Source organism: Nerophis ophidion, linkage group LG14, assembly GCF_033978795.1.
Source record: "Nerophis ophidion isolate RoL-2023_Sa linkage group LG14, RoL_Noph_v1.0, whole genome shotgun sequence".
NCBI lineage: Eukaryota > Metazoa > Chordata > Actinopteri > Syngnathiformes > Syngnathidae > Nerophis > Nerophis ophidion.
This window is the reverse complement of record NC_084624.1, coordinates 29,850,203-29,869,838: the sequence shown is the minus strand read 5'-3', so window position 1 is coordinate 29,869,838 and position 19,636 is coordinate 29,850,203. Positions and strand designations below refer to the sequence as shown.

Here is a 19,636-nt window from a genome sequence, read left to right as displayed (position 1 = left end):
AAAGAGATGTGTTCATAAGTTTAAAAATGTAAACATGATTTATGCATTGTTTGTGGATATATGTTACGATGGCATTTGTATTTTCTGTCCATCTTCATAGTTTTCACGGTGTCAAAATTGTGAGGATTTATTGATTGATTGATTGATACTTTTGTGAGTAGATTGCACAGTTCAGTACATATTTCGTACAATTGACCACTAAATGGTAACACCCGAATAGGTTTTTCAACTTGTTTAAAGGTCTACTGAAATTAGATTTTCTTATTTAAACGGGGATAGCTGGTCCATTCTATGTGTCATACTTGATCATTTCGCAATATTGCCATATTTTTGCTGAAAGGATTTAGTAGAGAACATCCACAAAAAAATTCGCAACTTTAGGTCGCTAATAAAAAAGCCTTGCCTTTACCGGAAGTAGCAGACGATGTGCGCGTGACGTCACTGGTTGTAGGGCTCCTCACATTGTTTAGAGCTAGAGCTATTCGGACCGAGAAAGCAACAATTTCCCCATTAATTTGAGCGAGGATGAAAGATTTGTGGATGAGGAAATTTCGAGTGAAGGCCTAGAGAAAAAAAAAAAAGGCGAGGGCAGTGAGAGCGATTCAGATGTTTTTAGACACATTTACTTGGATAATTCTGGGAAATCCCTTATCTGCCTATTGTGTTGCTAGTGTTTTAGTGAGTTAAATATTACCTTAAAGTTGGAGGGGTGTTTTGACGCCAGAGTCTCTGAGAGAAGTCACGGCAGCTGCAGGAGGACGCTGGCTCTGCTGATCACCGGTAAGAGGCGACTTATTTCCACAATTTTCTCACCGAAACCTGCCGTTTGACAAGTGGTCGGGAACCATGTTCGCTTGACCGTTCTGATCCATAGTAAAGCTTCACCTCCGGGAATTTTAAACAAGAAAACATTGTGTGTTTGTGTGGCTAAAGGCTAAAGCTTCCCGCCTCCATCTTTCTACTTTGACTTCTCCATTATTAATTGAACAAATTGCAAAAGACTCAGCAACACAGATGTCCAAAATACTGTGTAATTGCGCAATGAAAAGAGACGACTTTTAGCCGTAAGTGGTGCTGGGCTAATATGTCCCCTCCAACCAATAACGTCACAAACACGCATCATAATCGCATCATTATTCCATGATGTTTTCAACAGGAAACTCCGGGGGAAATTTAAAATTGTAATTTAGTAAACTAAACCGGCCGTATTGGCATGTGTTGCAAGGTTAAGATTTCATTATTGATACAGTGGGGCAAAAAAGTATTTAGTCAGCCACTGATTGTGCAAGTTCTCCCACTTAAAATGATGACAGAGGTCTGTAATTTTCATCATAGGCACACTTCAACTGTGAGAGACAGAATGTGAAAAGAAAATCCAGGAATTCACATTGTAGAAATTTTAAATAATTTATTTATAAATGATGGTGGAAAATAAGTATTTGATCAACCATTCAAAGCTCTCACTGATGGAAGGAGGTTTTGGCTCAAAATCTCACGATACATGGCCCCATTCGTTCTTTCTTTAACACGGATCAGTCGTCTTGTCCCCTTAGCAGAAAAACAGCCCCAAAGCATGATGTTTCCACCCCCATGCCTCACATTAGGTGTGGTGTTCTTGGGATGCAACTCAGTATTCTTCTTCCTCCAAACACGACGAGTTGAGTTTATACCAAAATGGTTACATGGATGATACAGCAGAGGATTGGGAGAATGTCATGTGGTCAGATGAAACCAAAATAGAACTTTTTAGTATAAACTAAACTTGTCGTGTTTGGAGGAAGAAGAATACTGAGTTGCATCTCAAGAACACCAGACCTACTGTGAAGCATGGGGGTGGAAACATCATGCTTTGGGGCTGTTTTTCTGCTAAGGTGACAGGACGATTGATCCGTGTTAAGGAAAGAATGAATGGGGACATGTATCGTGAGACTTTGAGCCAAAACCTCCTTCCATCAGTGAGAGCTTTGAATGGTTGACCAAATACTTATTTTCCACCATAATTTACAAATAAATTCTTTAAAATTCCTACAATGTGAATTCCTGGATTTTCTTTTCACATTCTTTCTCTCAAAGTTGAAGTGTACCTATGATGAAAACTACAGACCTCGGTCATCATTTTAAGTGGGAGAACTTGCACAATTGATGGCTGACCAAATACTTTTTTGCCCCACTGTATACAAACCATCAGACTGCGTGGTCGGTAGTAGTGGGTTTCATAGGCCTTTAAGTCGGGGTCCACGTTAATCGATTCAGGAGAAAAGGACTGGAGAATTAAAGTTGCACCAGTTGAAGCTCTCAGCATCTTGTGTCATTACTCCAAGTGGGCTGTTACATCCTGACCAGATGCCTGAACCACCTCATCTGGCTCCTCTCATTGTGGAGGAGCAGCGGCTTTACTTTCAGCTCCTCCCGGATGGCAGAGCTTCTCTGGCTATCTCTAAAGTAGTACCCCGCCTCCCCGTGGAGGAAAAGTCCTCTCGGCTTTCGGTCATAACCCCAAAGCTAATTTGTTTTCAAATACCAGCTACAACCGGGTACTACAGGCTTCTTCCCACTTCCAAAGACATGCACCTGGGGATAGGTTGATTGGCAACACTAAATTGGCCCTAGTGTGTGAATGTGAGAGTGAATGTTGTCTGTTTATCTGTGTTGGCCCTGCGATGAGTTGGCGACTTGTCCAGGGTGTACTCCGCCTTCCGCCCGGTTGTAGCTGAGATAGGCACCAGCGCCCCCCCCCCCCCCCCCCCCCCTCCCCGCTACCCCAAAGGGAATAAGCGGTACAAGATGGATGGAATTGTCCCATTACAGCCCTGTAGCGCGCTCCGCTGGATATAACTCCTCACTGCACCTTTTAGCCCGTCGATGCAAGTGGACTGTAACATCTAAAAGAGAAGATGTGATGAAACTTGTCACGCCGGATGACAATTTTTTTACCACCTCCTTGATGGATTTTTGTCACTTTGGCGTGGCGTGAACGCCTCCTCGTCCCTCCAAGATACGTGCTGATTGAAACGTAATGTTGACACGTGTCTTCCCCGCGCGTCGTGTAATTACAGCTGCTGCCACGGAGGAGGAGGAGGAGGCGCAGACACCTTGTCTCTGCTGCTCATCAGCGGGCAAGAAGATTTTTGTACGCTGGTGATGTTGATGATGAAATGGGTGTCACGTGATAATGCCGTGGGTGGTGTGGGAAATATTACTTATTCGCACCCTGACGCACGCGCATAGGACTTGCAGATATTAGGACAAAGGCTGCAATGCATGGCCAAATACAGTGGGGAGGAAGCTCCTTATGAACTACACACTACTGCTGTTCCTTTTTTTGTCCACAAGATGGCAATGTTACAACATCTATGTATTTACTGGCCGCTTCATGTATAATTGATGTATTTCAATCAGTATGTTAGAGCAGTGGTTATCAACCTTTTTTCAGTGATGTACCCCCTGTGAATATTTTTTTAATTCAAGTACCCCCTAATCAGAGCAAAGCATTTTTGGTTGAAAATAAGAGATAAAGAAGTAAAATACAGCACTATGGGGCTTCACGGTGGAAGAGGGGTTAGTGCGTCTGCCTCACAATACGAAGGTCCTGAGTAGTCAGGGTCAATCTCGGGCTCGGGATCTTTCTGTGTGGAGTTTGCATGTCCTCCCCGTGAATGTGTGGGTTCCCTCGGGGTACCCCGGCTTCCACCCACTTCCAAAGACATGCACCTGGGGATAGGTTGATTGGCAACACTAAAAATGGTCCTTAGTGTGTGAATGTGAGTGTGAATGTTGTCTGTCTATCTGTGCTGGCCCTGCGATGAGGTGGCGACTTGTCCAGGGTGTACCCCACCTTCCGCTCGATTGTAGCTGAGATAGGCAAAGGCGCCCCCCGCGACCCCCAAGGGAATAAGCGGTAGAAAATGTCATCAGTTTTCTTATTTATTAAATTGTATAACAGTGCAAAATATTGCTCATTTGTAGTGGTCTACAAATTAGACAAACAGCGGTCCTACCCGAGATGGCAGCCAGGAGGCGGAGCATGCAGCGGAGCGGAGAGGCGGGGCACGCCTGGAGCGACACTGCAGCAATCCGAGTCAGGTGCGTAAACGACACACCTGCTCTCAGTCCCTGCATCTTCTGCTGCAGTTTAAAAGGGGAGAAGGAGGACCAATTGAGGCAGAAGTAGGAGAAGAAACAGTGACAACAGACAACGACGAGAGCGACCAGGAGAGAGATGAGCCCCCGCGGAAGACGCAGCCACCGGACACCGAAAGGCGCGCTGAGACAAGCAGGAAGACAGGTCGCTCTAGAAATTGGCGCGACCGACTGGAACGAAAACTTGTTTGTTGAAATAATAAACGAGAGTCAATTCAATGCTACAATGCGTCTTGCATCGATGGTCACTGCAACCCACATGACGGCTGGAGACCTGTCACAAAGGGATTTTCCAGAATTATCCTTGTAAATGTGTCTAATAACATCTAAATTTATTCCACTGTTCTCGTCCTTTTTTTTTTTTCTCTAGTCCTTCACTCTTACTATCCTCATCCACAAATCTTTCAACCTCGCTCAAATTAATGGGGGAAATTGTCGCTTTCTCAGTCTGAATCGCTCTAGCTTGTGGTGGCCATGATTGTAAATAATGTGAGGAGCTCTACAACCTGTGACGTCACGCGCACATCGTCTGCTACTTCCGGTACAGGCAAGGCTTTTTTAATTAGTGACCAAAAGTTGCAAACTTTATCGTCGATGTTCTCTACTAAATAATTTCAGCAAAAATATGGCAATATCGCCAAATGATCAAGTATGACACATAGAATGGACCTGCTATGCCCGTTTGAATAAGAAAATCTCATTTCTGTAGGCCTTTAACCCAACAATTAGTAGATGAGTGTTATGTCTGTGTATAAGTGTAAATAAATGAACACTGAAGTTCAAGTATTTATATATATATATATATATATATATATATACATATATATATATATATATATATATATATAATAAAATAAATACATGTATATATATAGCTTTCACTGAAAGTCAAATATTTCACGTATATATATATATATATATATATATATATATATATATATATATATATATATATATATATATATATATATATATATACGAAATACTTGACTTGGTGAATTCTAGCTGTAAATATACTCCTCCCCTCTTAATCACGCCCCCAACAACGCTCCTGCCCCACCCCCCACCTCCCAAAATCGGAGGTCTCAAGGTTGGCATGTATGCTCTGGTGCCACTTGGTGCTTTTGTAAATCACAACTTGTGATTGGATACTTGGGAGTGACAAGTGAGTATCCAATCAGTCACATTCAACGTAAGGCTACCTATATGAGCTACTGTCAACAAATTGTGATCTGATCGGCGATCCCAACTGTCTGTTAAATGTTAACTGCACAACCGCCGCTAATGTTGGTTAAGACGGCCCCCGGCAGAATTCATACAGTGCTGGCAACAAGCTAACTCAGTGGTTCTCAACCTTTTTTCAGTGATGTACCCCCTGTGAACATTTTTTTAATTCAAGTACCCCCTAATCAGAGCAAAGCATTTTTGGTTGAAAAAAAGAGATAAAGAAGTAAAATACAGCACTATGTCATCAATTTCTGATTTATCAACTTGTATGACAGTGCAAAATATTGCTCATTTTTAGTGGTCTTTTTTTAACTATTTGGAAAAAAATATATATAAATAACTAAAAACTTGTTGAAAAATAAACAAGTGATTCAATTATAAATAAAGAATTTCTACACCTAGAAGTAATCAACTCAAAGTGCCCTCTTTGGGGATTGTAATAGAGATCCATCTGGATTCATGAACTTAATTCTAAACATTTCTTCACAAAAAATAAATCTTTAACATCAATATTTATGGAACATGTCCACAAAAAATCTAGCTGTCAACACTGAATATTGCATTGTTGCATTTATTTTCACAGTTTATGAACTTACATTCATATTTTGTTGAAGTATTATTCAATAAATATATTTATAAAGGTTTTTCGAATTGTTGCTATTTTTAGAATATTTGAAAAAAATCTCACGTACCACTTGGCATACCTTCAAGTACCCCCAGAGGTACGCATACCCCCATTTGAGAACCACTGATCTGATTGGATAAAAGCTCTAATGTAAAAACAGCAACACTGGAGCCTAATATAACATGAAGATGAATATGATGAATACTTGTATATCTTTATAAAAAGTAAATAAAAAATAAAATGTACTTTTATTAGTTTATAATCATGATTTATGTTTGGCCAACAGAGAAGGCCTTGCTGGCCCTGAAAGCACACGCATCCATCCATTTCTACCACTTATTCCCTTCGCGGTCGTAGGGGGCGCTGGAGCCTATCTCAGCTACAATCGGGCGGAAGGCAGGGTACACCCTAGACAAGTCGCCACCTCATCGCAGGACGACAGCACACCTCATGATGGATATACAGTATAGTACACAGATGAGCAAATATACACAGAACATGCAAGAATATTTAGTAGCCTGTCATTGCTAAATGTTTAAAAAACAGAGAAAAGAGAGACGGAGGTGGAATTCAAAAGGCATATATTTATTAATAAATGTTTTTTTTAGTATTATTACATTGTTTGTTGAATCTAAAAGTAATGTAAAATCTTTATAATTATAACCTTACTGTAGCTGTGTGCGTGGAATAAAAAGTTAAGTAAATGGCATACATCAAATTTATTAGTTACTTCTGCTGAATCAAAAAAGACTGTGTTTTGCTCTTCAAAATGATTTACAAAGATAAAACAATATATACAAGATACAAAAAATAAACAATATTCAAAATAACATCCCCTTCCTATTTTTGTAATTTTTTTTAATGTAAATTTTTTACGGATATTATTAGATTGTGAAAGTGTACTTAATGTTCTTAGTACAGGTGTGTTGTTTTTTTTTACACTTGAATATCTAAAAAAAAACTGACTAAAATATATAATAACCCATCCATCCATCCATTTTCTACCGCTTATTCCCTTTTGGGGTCGCGGGGGGCGCTGGCGCCTATCTCAGCTACAATCGGGCGGAAGGCGGGGTACACCCTGGACAAGTCGCCACCTCATCGCAGGGCCAACACAGATAGACAGACAACATTCACAAATAACCCAGTGTCGTAAATCAAATTTTCTTCAATTGATCATAATTTATTTTGGTTTAAATTTTATTTTGAATGTAGGAAATTATAAATGATTCTTTGAAAATGAAAGAAACATAGAAAAATAAATTAAAAAAAACACAGTATGTGGCTAAAACAAAACTACACATGGATATACAGATTAGCAAGTATATACAGAACATGCAAACATAATTAGTAGCTTGTCATTGTTAAAAGTTTAAAGAACAGCAAAAGGCATATATTTAATAAATGTTTTTCTTATTAGTATTATATTGTTTGTTGAATAAGGGAATAAGCGGTAGAAAATGGATGGGATGGATGTTTGTTGAATCTATAAGTAACGAAATCTCCGTATAATTATAACCTTACTGTAGTCGTGTGCGTGCAATGAAAAGGTAAGTGCGCCCCTCGCGGACATTTAGTGGAATGACATTCTGCAAGGGGTCGATCAAGCGTTTTGTTCCTCCAAACCCTCTTTTGCTCCTCCTCTCTCCGGCGTGCTAAATTCTTCACTGAAGCGTGCACAATTACTTTCTGTGGAGTGTTGGCAGTAAAGGATAGAGAGGGAAAGAAAGACAACATGGCAGACATCGTGCTCCAAACCGAGGAAGGAAGCGGCGGGATTGTGGTAATAAAAAAAAAAAGAAGAAAAAAACCGAATGGAAGTCGACTTAACTTTCCTCATGCTGCAAAACTTTTATGTCTGCGCGAACACGTTGGGAAGTTTTTACAACTCGCCAGGCGAGGGTGCAAAAATGACGATATAATGCTTTGCTTTCAGATCGACGATGACTGGCCGGGTTACAGTTTAGAACTCTTCAGCTATCCTGCACACTACGCAGGAGACCTGGAATGCGTGGTGGTTCCACATGGAGTCATCATGGACAGGTGTTGATTGATTGATTGATTGATTGAAACTTTTATGAGTAGATTGCACAGTTCAGTACATATTCCGTACAATTGACCACTAAATGGTAACACCCGAATACGTTTTTCAACTTGTTTAAGTCGGGGTCCACGTTAATCTATTCATGGTATAAATATATACTATCAGCATAATACAGTCATCACACAAGTTAATCATCATAGTTTATACATTGAATTATTTACATTATTTACAATCTGGGGGGTGGGATGAGGAGCTTTGGTTGATATCAGTACTTCAGTCATCAACAATTGCATCAACAGAGAAATGGACATTGAAACAGTGTAGGTCATGGGTGTCAAACTCTGGCCCGCCGTGCAATTTCATTTGGCCCTTGAGGCAATATCAAATTAACATTAGGTCTGGCCCACTGGTATTATACAGCGGCAGAGTCGCTGTAACACCGCATTCGCCGCTAATACTCATACTTGCCAACCCTCACGATTTTCCAACCATTCTGCAACCAAGGCTGCAAATAAAAAAGAGGCATTAAATGTTTTATTTAAATTGCATTTAATGTACCATTGATGTCTTTTGTTTGTTTTTTGAAAGTTGAATTTTGCACTATTAAGTTATATAAGAATTGCTTGTTCCATATTCATTGTTAAAGCAAATCAGTGTAAAAACTGAGCAATAATTAACAATTAATTCATGCACTTTCTCTTCCTACTTTTAAGGCTTGAATGTTTGATTAATTCATTATTGTTATTTTATTTTCAAATGTATTACTATCTTGTGGAAAAAGTTTATTTTGATATTTACCGAAGAAGGCTGCAAATAGAAAAGAGGCATTCAATTTTTATTTAAATTTTATTTGTAATGACATTGATATTTTTTTACTATTATTATTATTATTATAATTATTTGAAACTCGATTTTGCATGTCACTATAAAGTTATATAAGCCTTGCTTGGTAAATATTCAATGCAAAATTTGTTTGGGTCCCTATTAAAAGGTTAATTTTTTCAACCTTGGCCCACAGCTTTGTTCCGTTTAAAATTTTGGCCCACTGTATTTGAGTTTGACATCCCTGGTGTAGGTCTTACTTAGTAGGATATGAACATAGTGAGTTCAGATAGCATAAAAACAAGTATATAAATTAGAAATACATGTGATTATTTACATTTGGTTATTTACAATCCGGGGAGATGGGATGTGAATGGAGGAGGGTATTAGTAAAGGGTTGAAGTTGCCTGGAGGTGTTTACTTTTACACCTGTTGGGAGTGCATTCCACATTGATGTGGCATAGAATGAGAATGAGTTAAGACCTTTGTTAGATCGGAATCTGGGTTTAAACGTGGTTTGTGGAGCTCCCCCTGGTGTTCTAGGTTATGGCAGTCATTTACGTTAAAGGGGAACATTATCACCAGACCTATGTAAGCGTCAATATATACCTTGATGTTACAGAAAAAAGACCATATGTTTTATTAACCGATTTCCGAACTCTAAAAGGGTGAATTTGGCGATTTAAACGCCTTTCAATTGTTCGCTGTCGGAGCGATGACCTTTCACCCCTGACGTTACAATGGGAAGCAATCCGCCATTTTCTCAAACACATTACACACACAAGTCAGATCAGCTCTGTTATTTTCCGTTTTTTCGACTGTTTTCCGTAACTTGGACACATCATGACTCGTCGGTGTGTTGTCGGAGGGTGTAACAACACGATCAGAGACGGATTCAAGTTGTCTTACGTTGAGTGTGCATCAATTAGCACGGCATGCTAATCAATGCTAACTTGGCAGAAATGGCAATGTGTGGATATCCTGCGACACCCAAAGCAGATGCATTTCCAACGATAAAGTCAACAAAATCACAAAGGTGAGTTTTGTTGATGTTATTGACTTATGTGCTAATCAGACATATTTGGTCGCGGCATGACTGCCAGCTAATCGATGCTAACATGCTATTTAGGCTAGCTGTATGTACATTTGTAGCTATATTTGCATCCAGCCTTTCCCTCCACCCACATTTAATGCCAAACAAACACTTACCAATCGACTGATTTAAGTTGATCCAGTGGTCAAAAGATGCAATCGTTGGTTGGAAGGCAATCGCCGAATAGCTTCAATAGCTATTCGCTCAATAGCTTCAGTTTCTTCTTCAATTTTGTTTTTGCTATCTGCCTCCATACTCCAACCATCTGTTTCAATACATGCGTAATCTGTTGAATCGCTTAAGCCGCTGAAATCCGAGTCTGAATCCGAGCTAATGTCGCTATATCTTGCTGTTCTATCCGCCATGTTTGTTTATATTGGCATCACTATGTGACGTCACAGGAAAATGGACGGGTGGATTTACAGATAGCGAAAATCAGGCACTTTAAAGCCTTTTTTCGGGATATTCCATGATGGATAAAATTTTGAAAAAAACTTCGAAAAATAAAATAAGCCACTGGGAACTGATTTGTATTGGTTTTAACACTTCTGAAATTGTGAGAATGTTCCCCTTTAAGGAAGTAGTTTGGTATCACGGAGGTGTAGCAGATTTTATAGACTAGGCTCAGTGCAAGTCGTTTTACTCTGTCCCCCACCCTGAGCCAAGCCACTTTGGAGAAGTGGGTTGGAGTGAGGTGTAATCTGGGGTGGAGGTCTAAAAGTAACCGGACTAGCTTGTTCTGGGATGTTTGGAGTCTAGATTTGAGGGTTTTGGAGGTGCTGAGGTACCAGGAGGTGCAATCTTAATCGAAAAAGAGAGTTCCCGCTAGAATCCTCAATGTGCTTTTGTTGACCAGAGAGGAAATTCTGTAGAGGAATCTCGTTCTTTGGTTGACCTTTTTGACTACCTTGGTTGCCATTTTATCACAGGAAAGATTAGCCTCTAGAATGGAACCTAGGTAAGTGATCTCATCTTTCCTGGTGGGAACAATGTTACCCACTTTTATAGTGAAGTCAATGACTTTAAGAAGGTTGATATGGGACCCAAATAGGATGGATTCCGTTTTACCTAAGTGTATGGAAAGCTTGTTGTCAGCGAGCCAGGTGCAAATATTAAGGAGTTTAGCACTGAAGATTTGTTCCACCTGTGACTTGTCCTTGCCGGATACCAGCAGGGCCGAGTCATCCGCAAACAGGAACAATTCACAGTGTCATGCTGATGGCATGTCATTTACGTATATTAGGAACAGTAAAGGTCCTAGTATACTGCCTTGGGGGACTCCACAGCTTACTGAGAGGGGGGGCACGGTGCCGTTCACCTCTACCACCTGTTTCCTCCCCTCCAAGTAAGATTGCATCCAGCTCGATTAGGTTTTATATAATCCAATTGCTCTGAGCTTATCCAACAGTATAGCGTGATTAACGGTGTCAAAGGCCTTCTGAGTGTCCAGCATGACCAAGCCGCAGTATTTGCCCGCGTCCACCTCATGTTTGATGTGGTCGGTCAGATAGAGAAGGCATGTGTCAGTGGAGTGGTTAGTTCTGAAGCCGGATTGGAATTTGTACATTAGTTTATTAGCAGCAAGGTATCTATCAACCTGCTCATAAACTATTTTTCCATTACTTTCGAAATGGAACTGAGAATAGAAACAGGTCGGTAGTTACCAGGTTCTATTTTGTTTCCTTTTTTATAAAGGGGGGTTACTCTTGCTATGTTGAAATCGTTGAGTACTTAGCTTGGTTTGATTGAGACGTTTATTATATGTGTGATTATTGGGGCAATGGTGGTGGCAGAGTCCATGAGGAATCTGGAGGGGATATTGTCAAGGCCGGTGGTCTTTTTTGGGTGGAGCGCGCTCAATTTATTAAGCACCTTATCAGCTGAGACCCTTTCTAATTTTAAATTGTTGTTGATTAATCCTAGCTTTCTGTAGAAGGCTTTAATGTGTTTTACACCAAAGCGACCAGAGTGATGGGACAGCTTGTTAACACGAGAGTTGTGGCTATGCTGGTGAAAAAGGTGTTGAGTCTGCTTGCTTCCTCCATTTTGTCTGCAACACTTTGCAAAAAAATATGCGCAGCCTGACTGTATTTGTGCATGGACTTACTGTTTTGCAAATGTCTGCAGACATTCACCATAGGCATTAAACTCATTCATGTACCATGAATTGATTTACGTGGACCCCGACTTAAACAAGTTGAAAAACGTATCCGGATGTGTTACCATTTAGTGGTCAATTGTACGGAATATGTACTGTACTGTGCAATCTACTAATAAAAGTTTCAATCAATCAATCAAAACTATTGCATCATATTAACAGGTCTGTCAAGATAGCTTAGCATTACAAGCAATAAAGTTGAAAAACTGTAGGGTACAATGTCAGGGATATTTAACTGTAGGCCCACAAGCCAAATCACCGACCTCGAAGCAGTTTTATTTGATACATGATGTAATAATAAGTCTGACCAGTAGATGGTAGTCACACATACGAGATACGTGTGGACTGCAGGTTGACGCTTCCTGTTCAATTATGACGCCAGCAAGTACAGGTTTGCATGCAAGCCCAAAACTTACATATTTCCTTGAAAATATAGAACAGGAGTATCAACAGGAGCCAATTGCGGCCCCCCAGACGTTATTTTGCGGCCCCCACCTTAATATGAAAGTTTAATGTTAGTGCGGCCCGCAAGTTTTTATATGAATGGCGCTTGCCAGCGTTGTGTTATTTGGGTCCAAAATGGCTCTTTCAACGTTCTGGGTTGCCTACCCCTGTGTTAGTGGAAAAGCGGCAAATGAGTGAAAGCAACACAGACGTTGCCATGCAGACGAGGGTTTTCTTACGTTCCTGGCTGCAGTCACAACATGACACCTGTCCGTCAGTAATAACGGTCCCCGATAACCTGGACCAATTCAAACCGTTATTTGTTGTTTTTATTGTTTAATTTGCATTGCCTCACACGATGAACACTACATATATTTCTATATGACGCCGGAAAGCACTCCGGGAGCCCTCACTTTTTTGCGTTTGCCATTCCGGTACTTTCCCGGCCGGCTATTATCCGACCGCCGTGTTGCTGTAGGGAGGAAAAGCGGAATGACACACATTGCGGAAATAACATTATTCTCAGTGCGTCGGCTAAATACAAATATATTCCATTCATCCGTCCATTTGCTACCGCTTATTCCCTTTGGGGTCACGGGGGGAGCTGGTGCCTATCTCAGCTACAATCGCGCGAAAAGGCAGCGTACACCCTGGACAAGTCGCCACCTCATCGCAGACAAATATATTCCACAACCCCAAATATGTCTTTTTCAAAGCCTGCGGTGAAGAGAAGGGTTAGTGATGTGCAAAGACAATTCCAGGAAAAGTGGGAGACGCAATATTTCTTTGTTGAGCACAGGGGCACCCCGACGTGTCTTATTTGCACAGAGAAAGTTGCGGTGCACAAGAGATACAATTTGAAACGTCATTATACAACTACACATGCTGAGGAGTGTGCAACATTTTTTTGAAGAAATCTTTTCTTGCGGCCCAGCCTTACTTAGACTCTGCGTCCAGTGGCCCCCAGGGACATTGAGTTTGAGACCCCTGGCATAGAGGGACGAGCGGTAGAAAATGGATAGAGTGATGGATTGAAAAGAGCTGAGTGCTCCTGTCTTTCAGAAGATCTTTACTAGCATCTTTGCAGTTGGTCTCAAAAAACAGCTGCACTTTGGTGCTTTGACTCACACACATTTTGGACCGAAGTGCTCCTGTCATCCATAGTCAAGCAAAGAGTGGCTATTTTGAAGAAACTAGAATCTAAAACATGTTTTCAGTTATTTCACCTTTTTTTGTTAAGTACATAACACCACATGTGTTCATTCATAGTTTTGATGCCTTCAGTGACAATCTAAATGTAAATAGTCATGAAAAGAAAGAAAACACATTGAATGAGAAGGTGTGTCCACACTTTTGGCCTGTAGTGTGCGTATATGTATGCAAACGCATATTAGCCTTGTTACACAGTATACATAGGCAGCTCTTTTTGAGGGATAAGTTGCTTTGAAATTGTAAGTCAAGGTGACGAGCAGATATCTTACGTACCGTATTTTTCGGATTATAAATCGCTCCGGAGTATACGTCGCGCCGGCCGAAAATGCATAATAAAGAACGAAAAAAACATATATACGTCGCACTGGAGTATAAGTCGCATTTTTGGGGGAAATTTATTTGATAAAATCCAACACCAAGGACAGACATTTGAAAGGCAATTTAAAATAAATAAAGAATAGTGAACAACAGGCTAAATAAGTGTACGTTATATGACGCATAAATAACCAACGGAGAACGTGCCTGGTATGTTAACGTAACATATTATGGTAAGAGTCATTCAAATAACTATAACATATAGAACATGCTATACGTTTACCAAACAACCTGTCACTCCTAATCGATAAATCCCATGAAATCTTCTTCCTCGATGTCACTTCTAAACAACTCTGCCAACTCCAAAGGTATGCGCCGCTTCCTTTTGTCGATTTCTGCTGCATATTTCACTACGTCTAGCTTGTAATCTGCAGTACATGATTTCCCTTTCGGTGACATTTTTGTTCAGCCCTTAACAGTTTTTATAAGTTACCACCAACGATGAAATTATCAATTTTAATAGCTAATAGCTATGGCAGTAGCATATAGCAGTTAGCCTTCCTTAACCCACAATGCATTTCTGCCCTGACCCTCCCCCGCCAAATTCTTATTGGTTGACGTGTGTGTGACGATTGCTGACGTGTGTGTGACGATTGCTGACATTTTCTTCGTCCCTTCCGCGAATGAGATAAATAATATTATTTGATATTTTACGGTAATGTGTTAATAATTTCACACATAAGTTGCTCCGTAGTATATGTCGCACCCCCGGCCAAACTATGAAAAAAACTGCGACTTATCGTCGGAAAAATACATTATTTATTTTTGATAACCCTCTGCCCAAAAAAGTGAATAAATAAATTAATAATCAATTAATTACTGCAAAACATGCAAATGCATGCAATAACTTGTTTTGTTAAAATTGAAAGAAAAAAATACATTTAGCAGGCCACATTAAACGACAAGACGGTGCAGATACAATGACTCGTAAAATAATGTGGCAGCATGCATAAAAAAATGTGGCTGGCCACCTAAAATGAAGTGGCGGGCCAAATTTAATGACACCTGTGGTATAGTGTGTTAAGTGTATAGTATGTGCATCTGTTTGTTAAAATTAATTGTGTTGTACAGTGGATTTTATTTCCCGCTCTATGGTTGTCTTCACACTTAAAAGCAAGTGTTTTGTTGTGTTGTTGTTGTCTCTCTGTCTTATCCCCGTCTTGACCCCACAATTTCCCCCTCTGTCTTCCTTTTTATATTCTTTCTATCCTCTCCTGCTCTGGTCCAGCCGCCCAAACATTAAATACATCCACTTAATAAAGCACAAAAAACAAATAGGGCAACAAGAGAAGTATCCCACACTTCTTTATTGTACAGCTGATTTTAAAGGTAAAATTAAAGTCAAACTGGGCATGCACATCAAATATATGACTTACCTGAGTGGCTGGACAGGACATATTAATAAAATAAATAAAAAAAAGTTCTGTCCCCATGATATGGGATAGTAAGCATCATTGAGAATAGATGGAGGCTTTGTGACATGAACCCCTACGCCTTTTGTTTGCCCAGAACGGAACGTCTCGCGCGAGACATCATGGATGACCTGGGAGACCATGACATTGTGGTCCTATGCGTGCTCAAAGGGGGCTACCAGTTCTGCGCAGACCTGGTGGACAAGATCAAGGCGTTGAGCTGCAACTCGGACCGCACCATCCCCATGAGGGTCCAATTTATACGTCTCAAAAGCTACCTGGTGAGCTTTCTTTTTAAAAAAAATAACTCATATAATGTGGCATTTCACGGAGACTTGTGGTTGCCACGTCAGAAGATGCATCTGATAACAGTAAAGAGGGCAACAGTGGTTTCTTTGTGTCCTTCTCTTAGTGTAGAATTGATCATTTCAATATGTTCTGGCTTTTTCTTAGAATGACCAGTCGACAGAAGATATTCACATACTTGGAGCAGAGGACTTGTCGTTTTTACAAGGAAAGGTAACGCATTAATATTCTTGATAAAAAAATTGTAATTTCCTCAGAAGTAGAGAATGAAGAAAAACACAAAGGTATTGACAGCTGGCTGCCTCAAGTGGGCAGCAATTCTTTCTTCTCCACCCTCCATCCTTCCTGCTCCAGCCAGAAATAATGGTTCCTTATCTTTATGAGAGAAAAGGTGTCTTGGTAATACACATTGACATCATCTGATAGATGTTTTTTCTCTCTCTTAGGAGTTGATTAAAAAATCATTTTCAGTGTAGGCAAAACAGTGTAATATGGGGGGCGTGTTGTGTGGGGTATCGAACTTCTGACTGTGTGCAATGTTTGTGGTTAAAAGGCCATAGGGCTTTAAAAAAAAAGGGGGGGGGCATGCACTTCAGGGCTCCCTCGTGTCGTCATGGAAATAATCGAGAGTATCAAAAAAAAAAAGTTAATTATTATTAGTCATGATGGTGTTTACATATTTGTAATCAATTGAAAATAGATAGGGCTTCACGGTGGAAGAGGGGTTAGTGCGTCTGCTTCACAATACAAAGGTCCTGAAGTCCATGGGTTCAAATCCAGGCTCGGGATCTTTCTGTGTGGAGTTTGCATGTTCTCCCCGTGAATGCGTGGGTTCCCTCCGGGTACTCCGGCTTCCTCCCACTTCCAAAGACATGCACCTGGGGATAGGTTGATTGGCAACACTAAATTGGCCCTAGTGTGTGAATGTGAGTGTGAATGTTGTCTGTCTATCTGTGTTGGCCCTGCGATGAGGTGGCGACTTGTCCAGGGTGTACCCCGCTTTCCGCCCGATTGTAGCTGAGATAGGCGCCAGCGCCCCCCGCGACCCCAAAAGGGAACAAGCGGTAGAAAAATGAATGAATGAATGAATGAATATAAAAGGTACACGTCAGGGCTCTCTCTTTTGGTCATGGAATTAATTGAAAGTATCTGGTAGTTTTGAAAAAAATTTGGTAAAAAATAATAATTATTGAATTAGTGGATGGTGTTTTGAATTGTTTTTAATCAATTCAAAAATCAAACACATTTTTTAAGGCAATTTCCAATCATCCAAATCAGGGGTTCCCAAACTTTTTGACTCTGGGGCCGCATTTGGTTAAAACAATTTGGCCGGGGGCCGGGCTGTTTATATGTATGTATGTATGTATGTATATATATGTATATATATGTATATATATATATATATATATATATATATATATATATATATATATATATATATATATATATATATGTGTATATGTATGTGTGTGTGTGTATATATATATTTATGTGTGTGTGTGTGTATATATATATTTATGTGTGTGTGTGTGTGTGTGTGTGTGTATATATATATTTATGTGTGTGTGTGTATATATATATATATATATATATATGTATGTATGTGTATTTATATGTATGTATGTATGTGTATATATGTACAGTATGTGTATGTACAAACCCCGTTTCCATATGCGTTGGGAAAATTGTGTTATATGAAAATATAAACGGAATACAATGATTTACAAATCATTTTCAACCCATATTCAGTTGAATATGCTACAAAGACAAGATATTTAATGTTCAAACTCATAAACTTTATTTTTTGGGGGAAATGATAATTAACTTAGAATTTAATGGGTGCAATACGTGCCAAAGTAGTTGGGAAAGGGCATGTTCACCACTGTGTTACATCACATTTTCTTTTAACAACACTCAATAAACCATCAATCAATCAATGTTTACTTATATAGCCCTAAATCACTAGTGTCTCAAAGGGCTGCACAAACCACTACGACATCCTCGATAGGCCCACATAAGGGCAAGGAATACTCACACCCAGTGGGACATCGGTGACAATAATGACCCAGTGGGACGTCGGTGACAATGATGACTATGAGAACCTTGGAGAGGAGGAAAGCAATGGATGTCGAGCGGGTCTAACATGATACTGTGAAAGTTCAATCCATAATGGATCCAACACAGTCGCGAGAGTCCAGTCCAAAGCGGATCCAACACAGCAGCGAGAGTCCCGTTCACAGTGGAGCCAGCAGGAAACCATCCCAAGCGGAGGCGGATCAGCAGCGCAGAGATGTCCCCAGCCGATACACAGGCAAGCAGTACATGGCCACCGGATCAGACCGGACCCCCTCCACAAGGGAGAGTGGGACATAGAAGAAAAAGAAAAGAAACGGCAGATCAACTGGTCTAAAAAGGGAGTCTATTTAAAGGCTAGAGTATACAAATGAGTTTTAAGGTGAGACTTAAATGCTTCTACTGAGGTGGCATCTCGAACTGTTACCGGGAGTGCATTCCAGAGTACTGGAGCCCGAAATGAAAAAGCTCTATAGCCCGCAGACTTTTTTTGGGCTTTGGGAATCACTAATAAGCCGGAGTCCTTTGAACTCAGATTTCTTGCCGGGACATATGGTACAATACAATCGGCAAGATAGGCTGGAGCTAGACCGTGTAGTATTTTATACGTAAGTAGTAAAACCTTAAAGTCACATCTTAAGTGCACAGGAAGCCAGTGCAGGTGAGCCAGTACAGGCGTAATGTGATCAAACTTTCTTGTTCTTGTCAAAAGTCTAGCAGCCGCATTTTGTACCAACTGTAATCTTTTAATGCTAGACATGGGGAGACCCGAAAATAATACGTTACAGTAATCGAGGCGAGACGTAACAAACGCATGGATAATGATCTCAGCGTCTTTAGTGGACAGAATGGAGCGAATTTTAGCGATATTACGGAGATGAAAGAAGGCCGTTTTAGTAACGCTTTTAATGTGTGACTCAAAGGAGAGAGTTGGGTCGAAGATAATACCCAGATTCTTTACCGTGTCGCCTTGTTTAATTGTTTGGTTGTCAAATGTTAGAGTTGTATTATTAAATAGAGTTCGGTGTCTAGCAGGACCGATAATCAGCATTTCCGTTTTTTGGCGTTGAGTTGCAAAAAGTTAGCGGACATCCATTGTTTAATTTCATTAAGACACGCCTCCAGCTGACTACAATCCGGCGTGTTGGTCAGCTTTAGGGGCATGTAGAGTTGGGTGTCATCAGCATAACAGTGAAAGCTAACACCGTATTTGCGTATGATGTCACCTAGCGGCAGCATGTAGATGCTGAAGAGTGCAGGGCCAAGGACCGAACCCTGGGGAACTCCACACGTTACCTTAACGTAGTCCAAGGTCACATTGTTATGGGAGACACACTGCATCCTATCAGTAAGATAAGAGTTAAACCAAGACAGGGCTAAGTCTGACATACCGATTCGTGTTTTGATACGTTCTAATAAAATATTATGATCGACAGTATCGAAAGCAGCGCTAAGATCGAGGAGCAGCAACATAGATGACGAATCAGAACCTATCGTTAGCAATAGATCATTAGTCATTTTTGCGAGGGCTGTCTCCGTGGATTGATTTGCCCTGAAACCGGATTGAAAGGTTTCACATAGATTGTTAGACGCTAAGTGTTCATTTAACTGCTCCGCAACAATTTTTTCGGGGATTTTTGAAATAAAGGTAAGGTGAGACACCGGTCGGTAGTTTACCATGAGGTCAGGATCGAGGTTAGGTCTT

The 19,636-nt window shown here is 40.4% G+C and overlaps 1 protein-coding gene across 2 annotated transcripts in view; it reads left to right on the top strand.

Moving 5' to 3' along the window:
- The first annotated feature begins 7,582 nt into the window (after positions 1-7,582).
- prtfdc1b (phosphoribosyl transferase domain containing 1b) overlaps positions 7,583-19,636 on the top strand; it is a 32,166-nt gene continuing 20,112 nt past the window's right edge. The window contains exons 1-4 of one of the 2 annotated variants that reach the window (XR_009809606.1): positions 7,583-7,775; positions 7,929-8,035; positions 15,650-15,833; positions 16,006-16,071. Coding sequence is in view for 1 of the 2 variants with exons in the window: in XM_061920346.1 (XP_061776330.1) it covers positions 7,728-7,775; positions 7,929-8,035; positions 15,650-15,833; positions 16,006-16,071 (405 nt within the window). In the remaining variant the exon portion in view is untranslated. The remainder of the gene's footprint in view (positions 7,776-7,928; positions 8,036-15,649; positions 15,834-16,005; positions 16,072-19,636) is intronic. The other variant, XM_061920346.1, reaches the window with a different exon arrangement.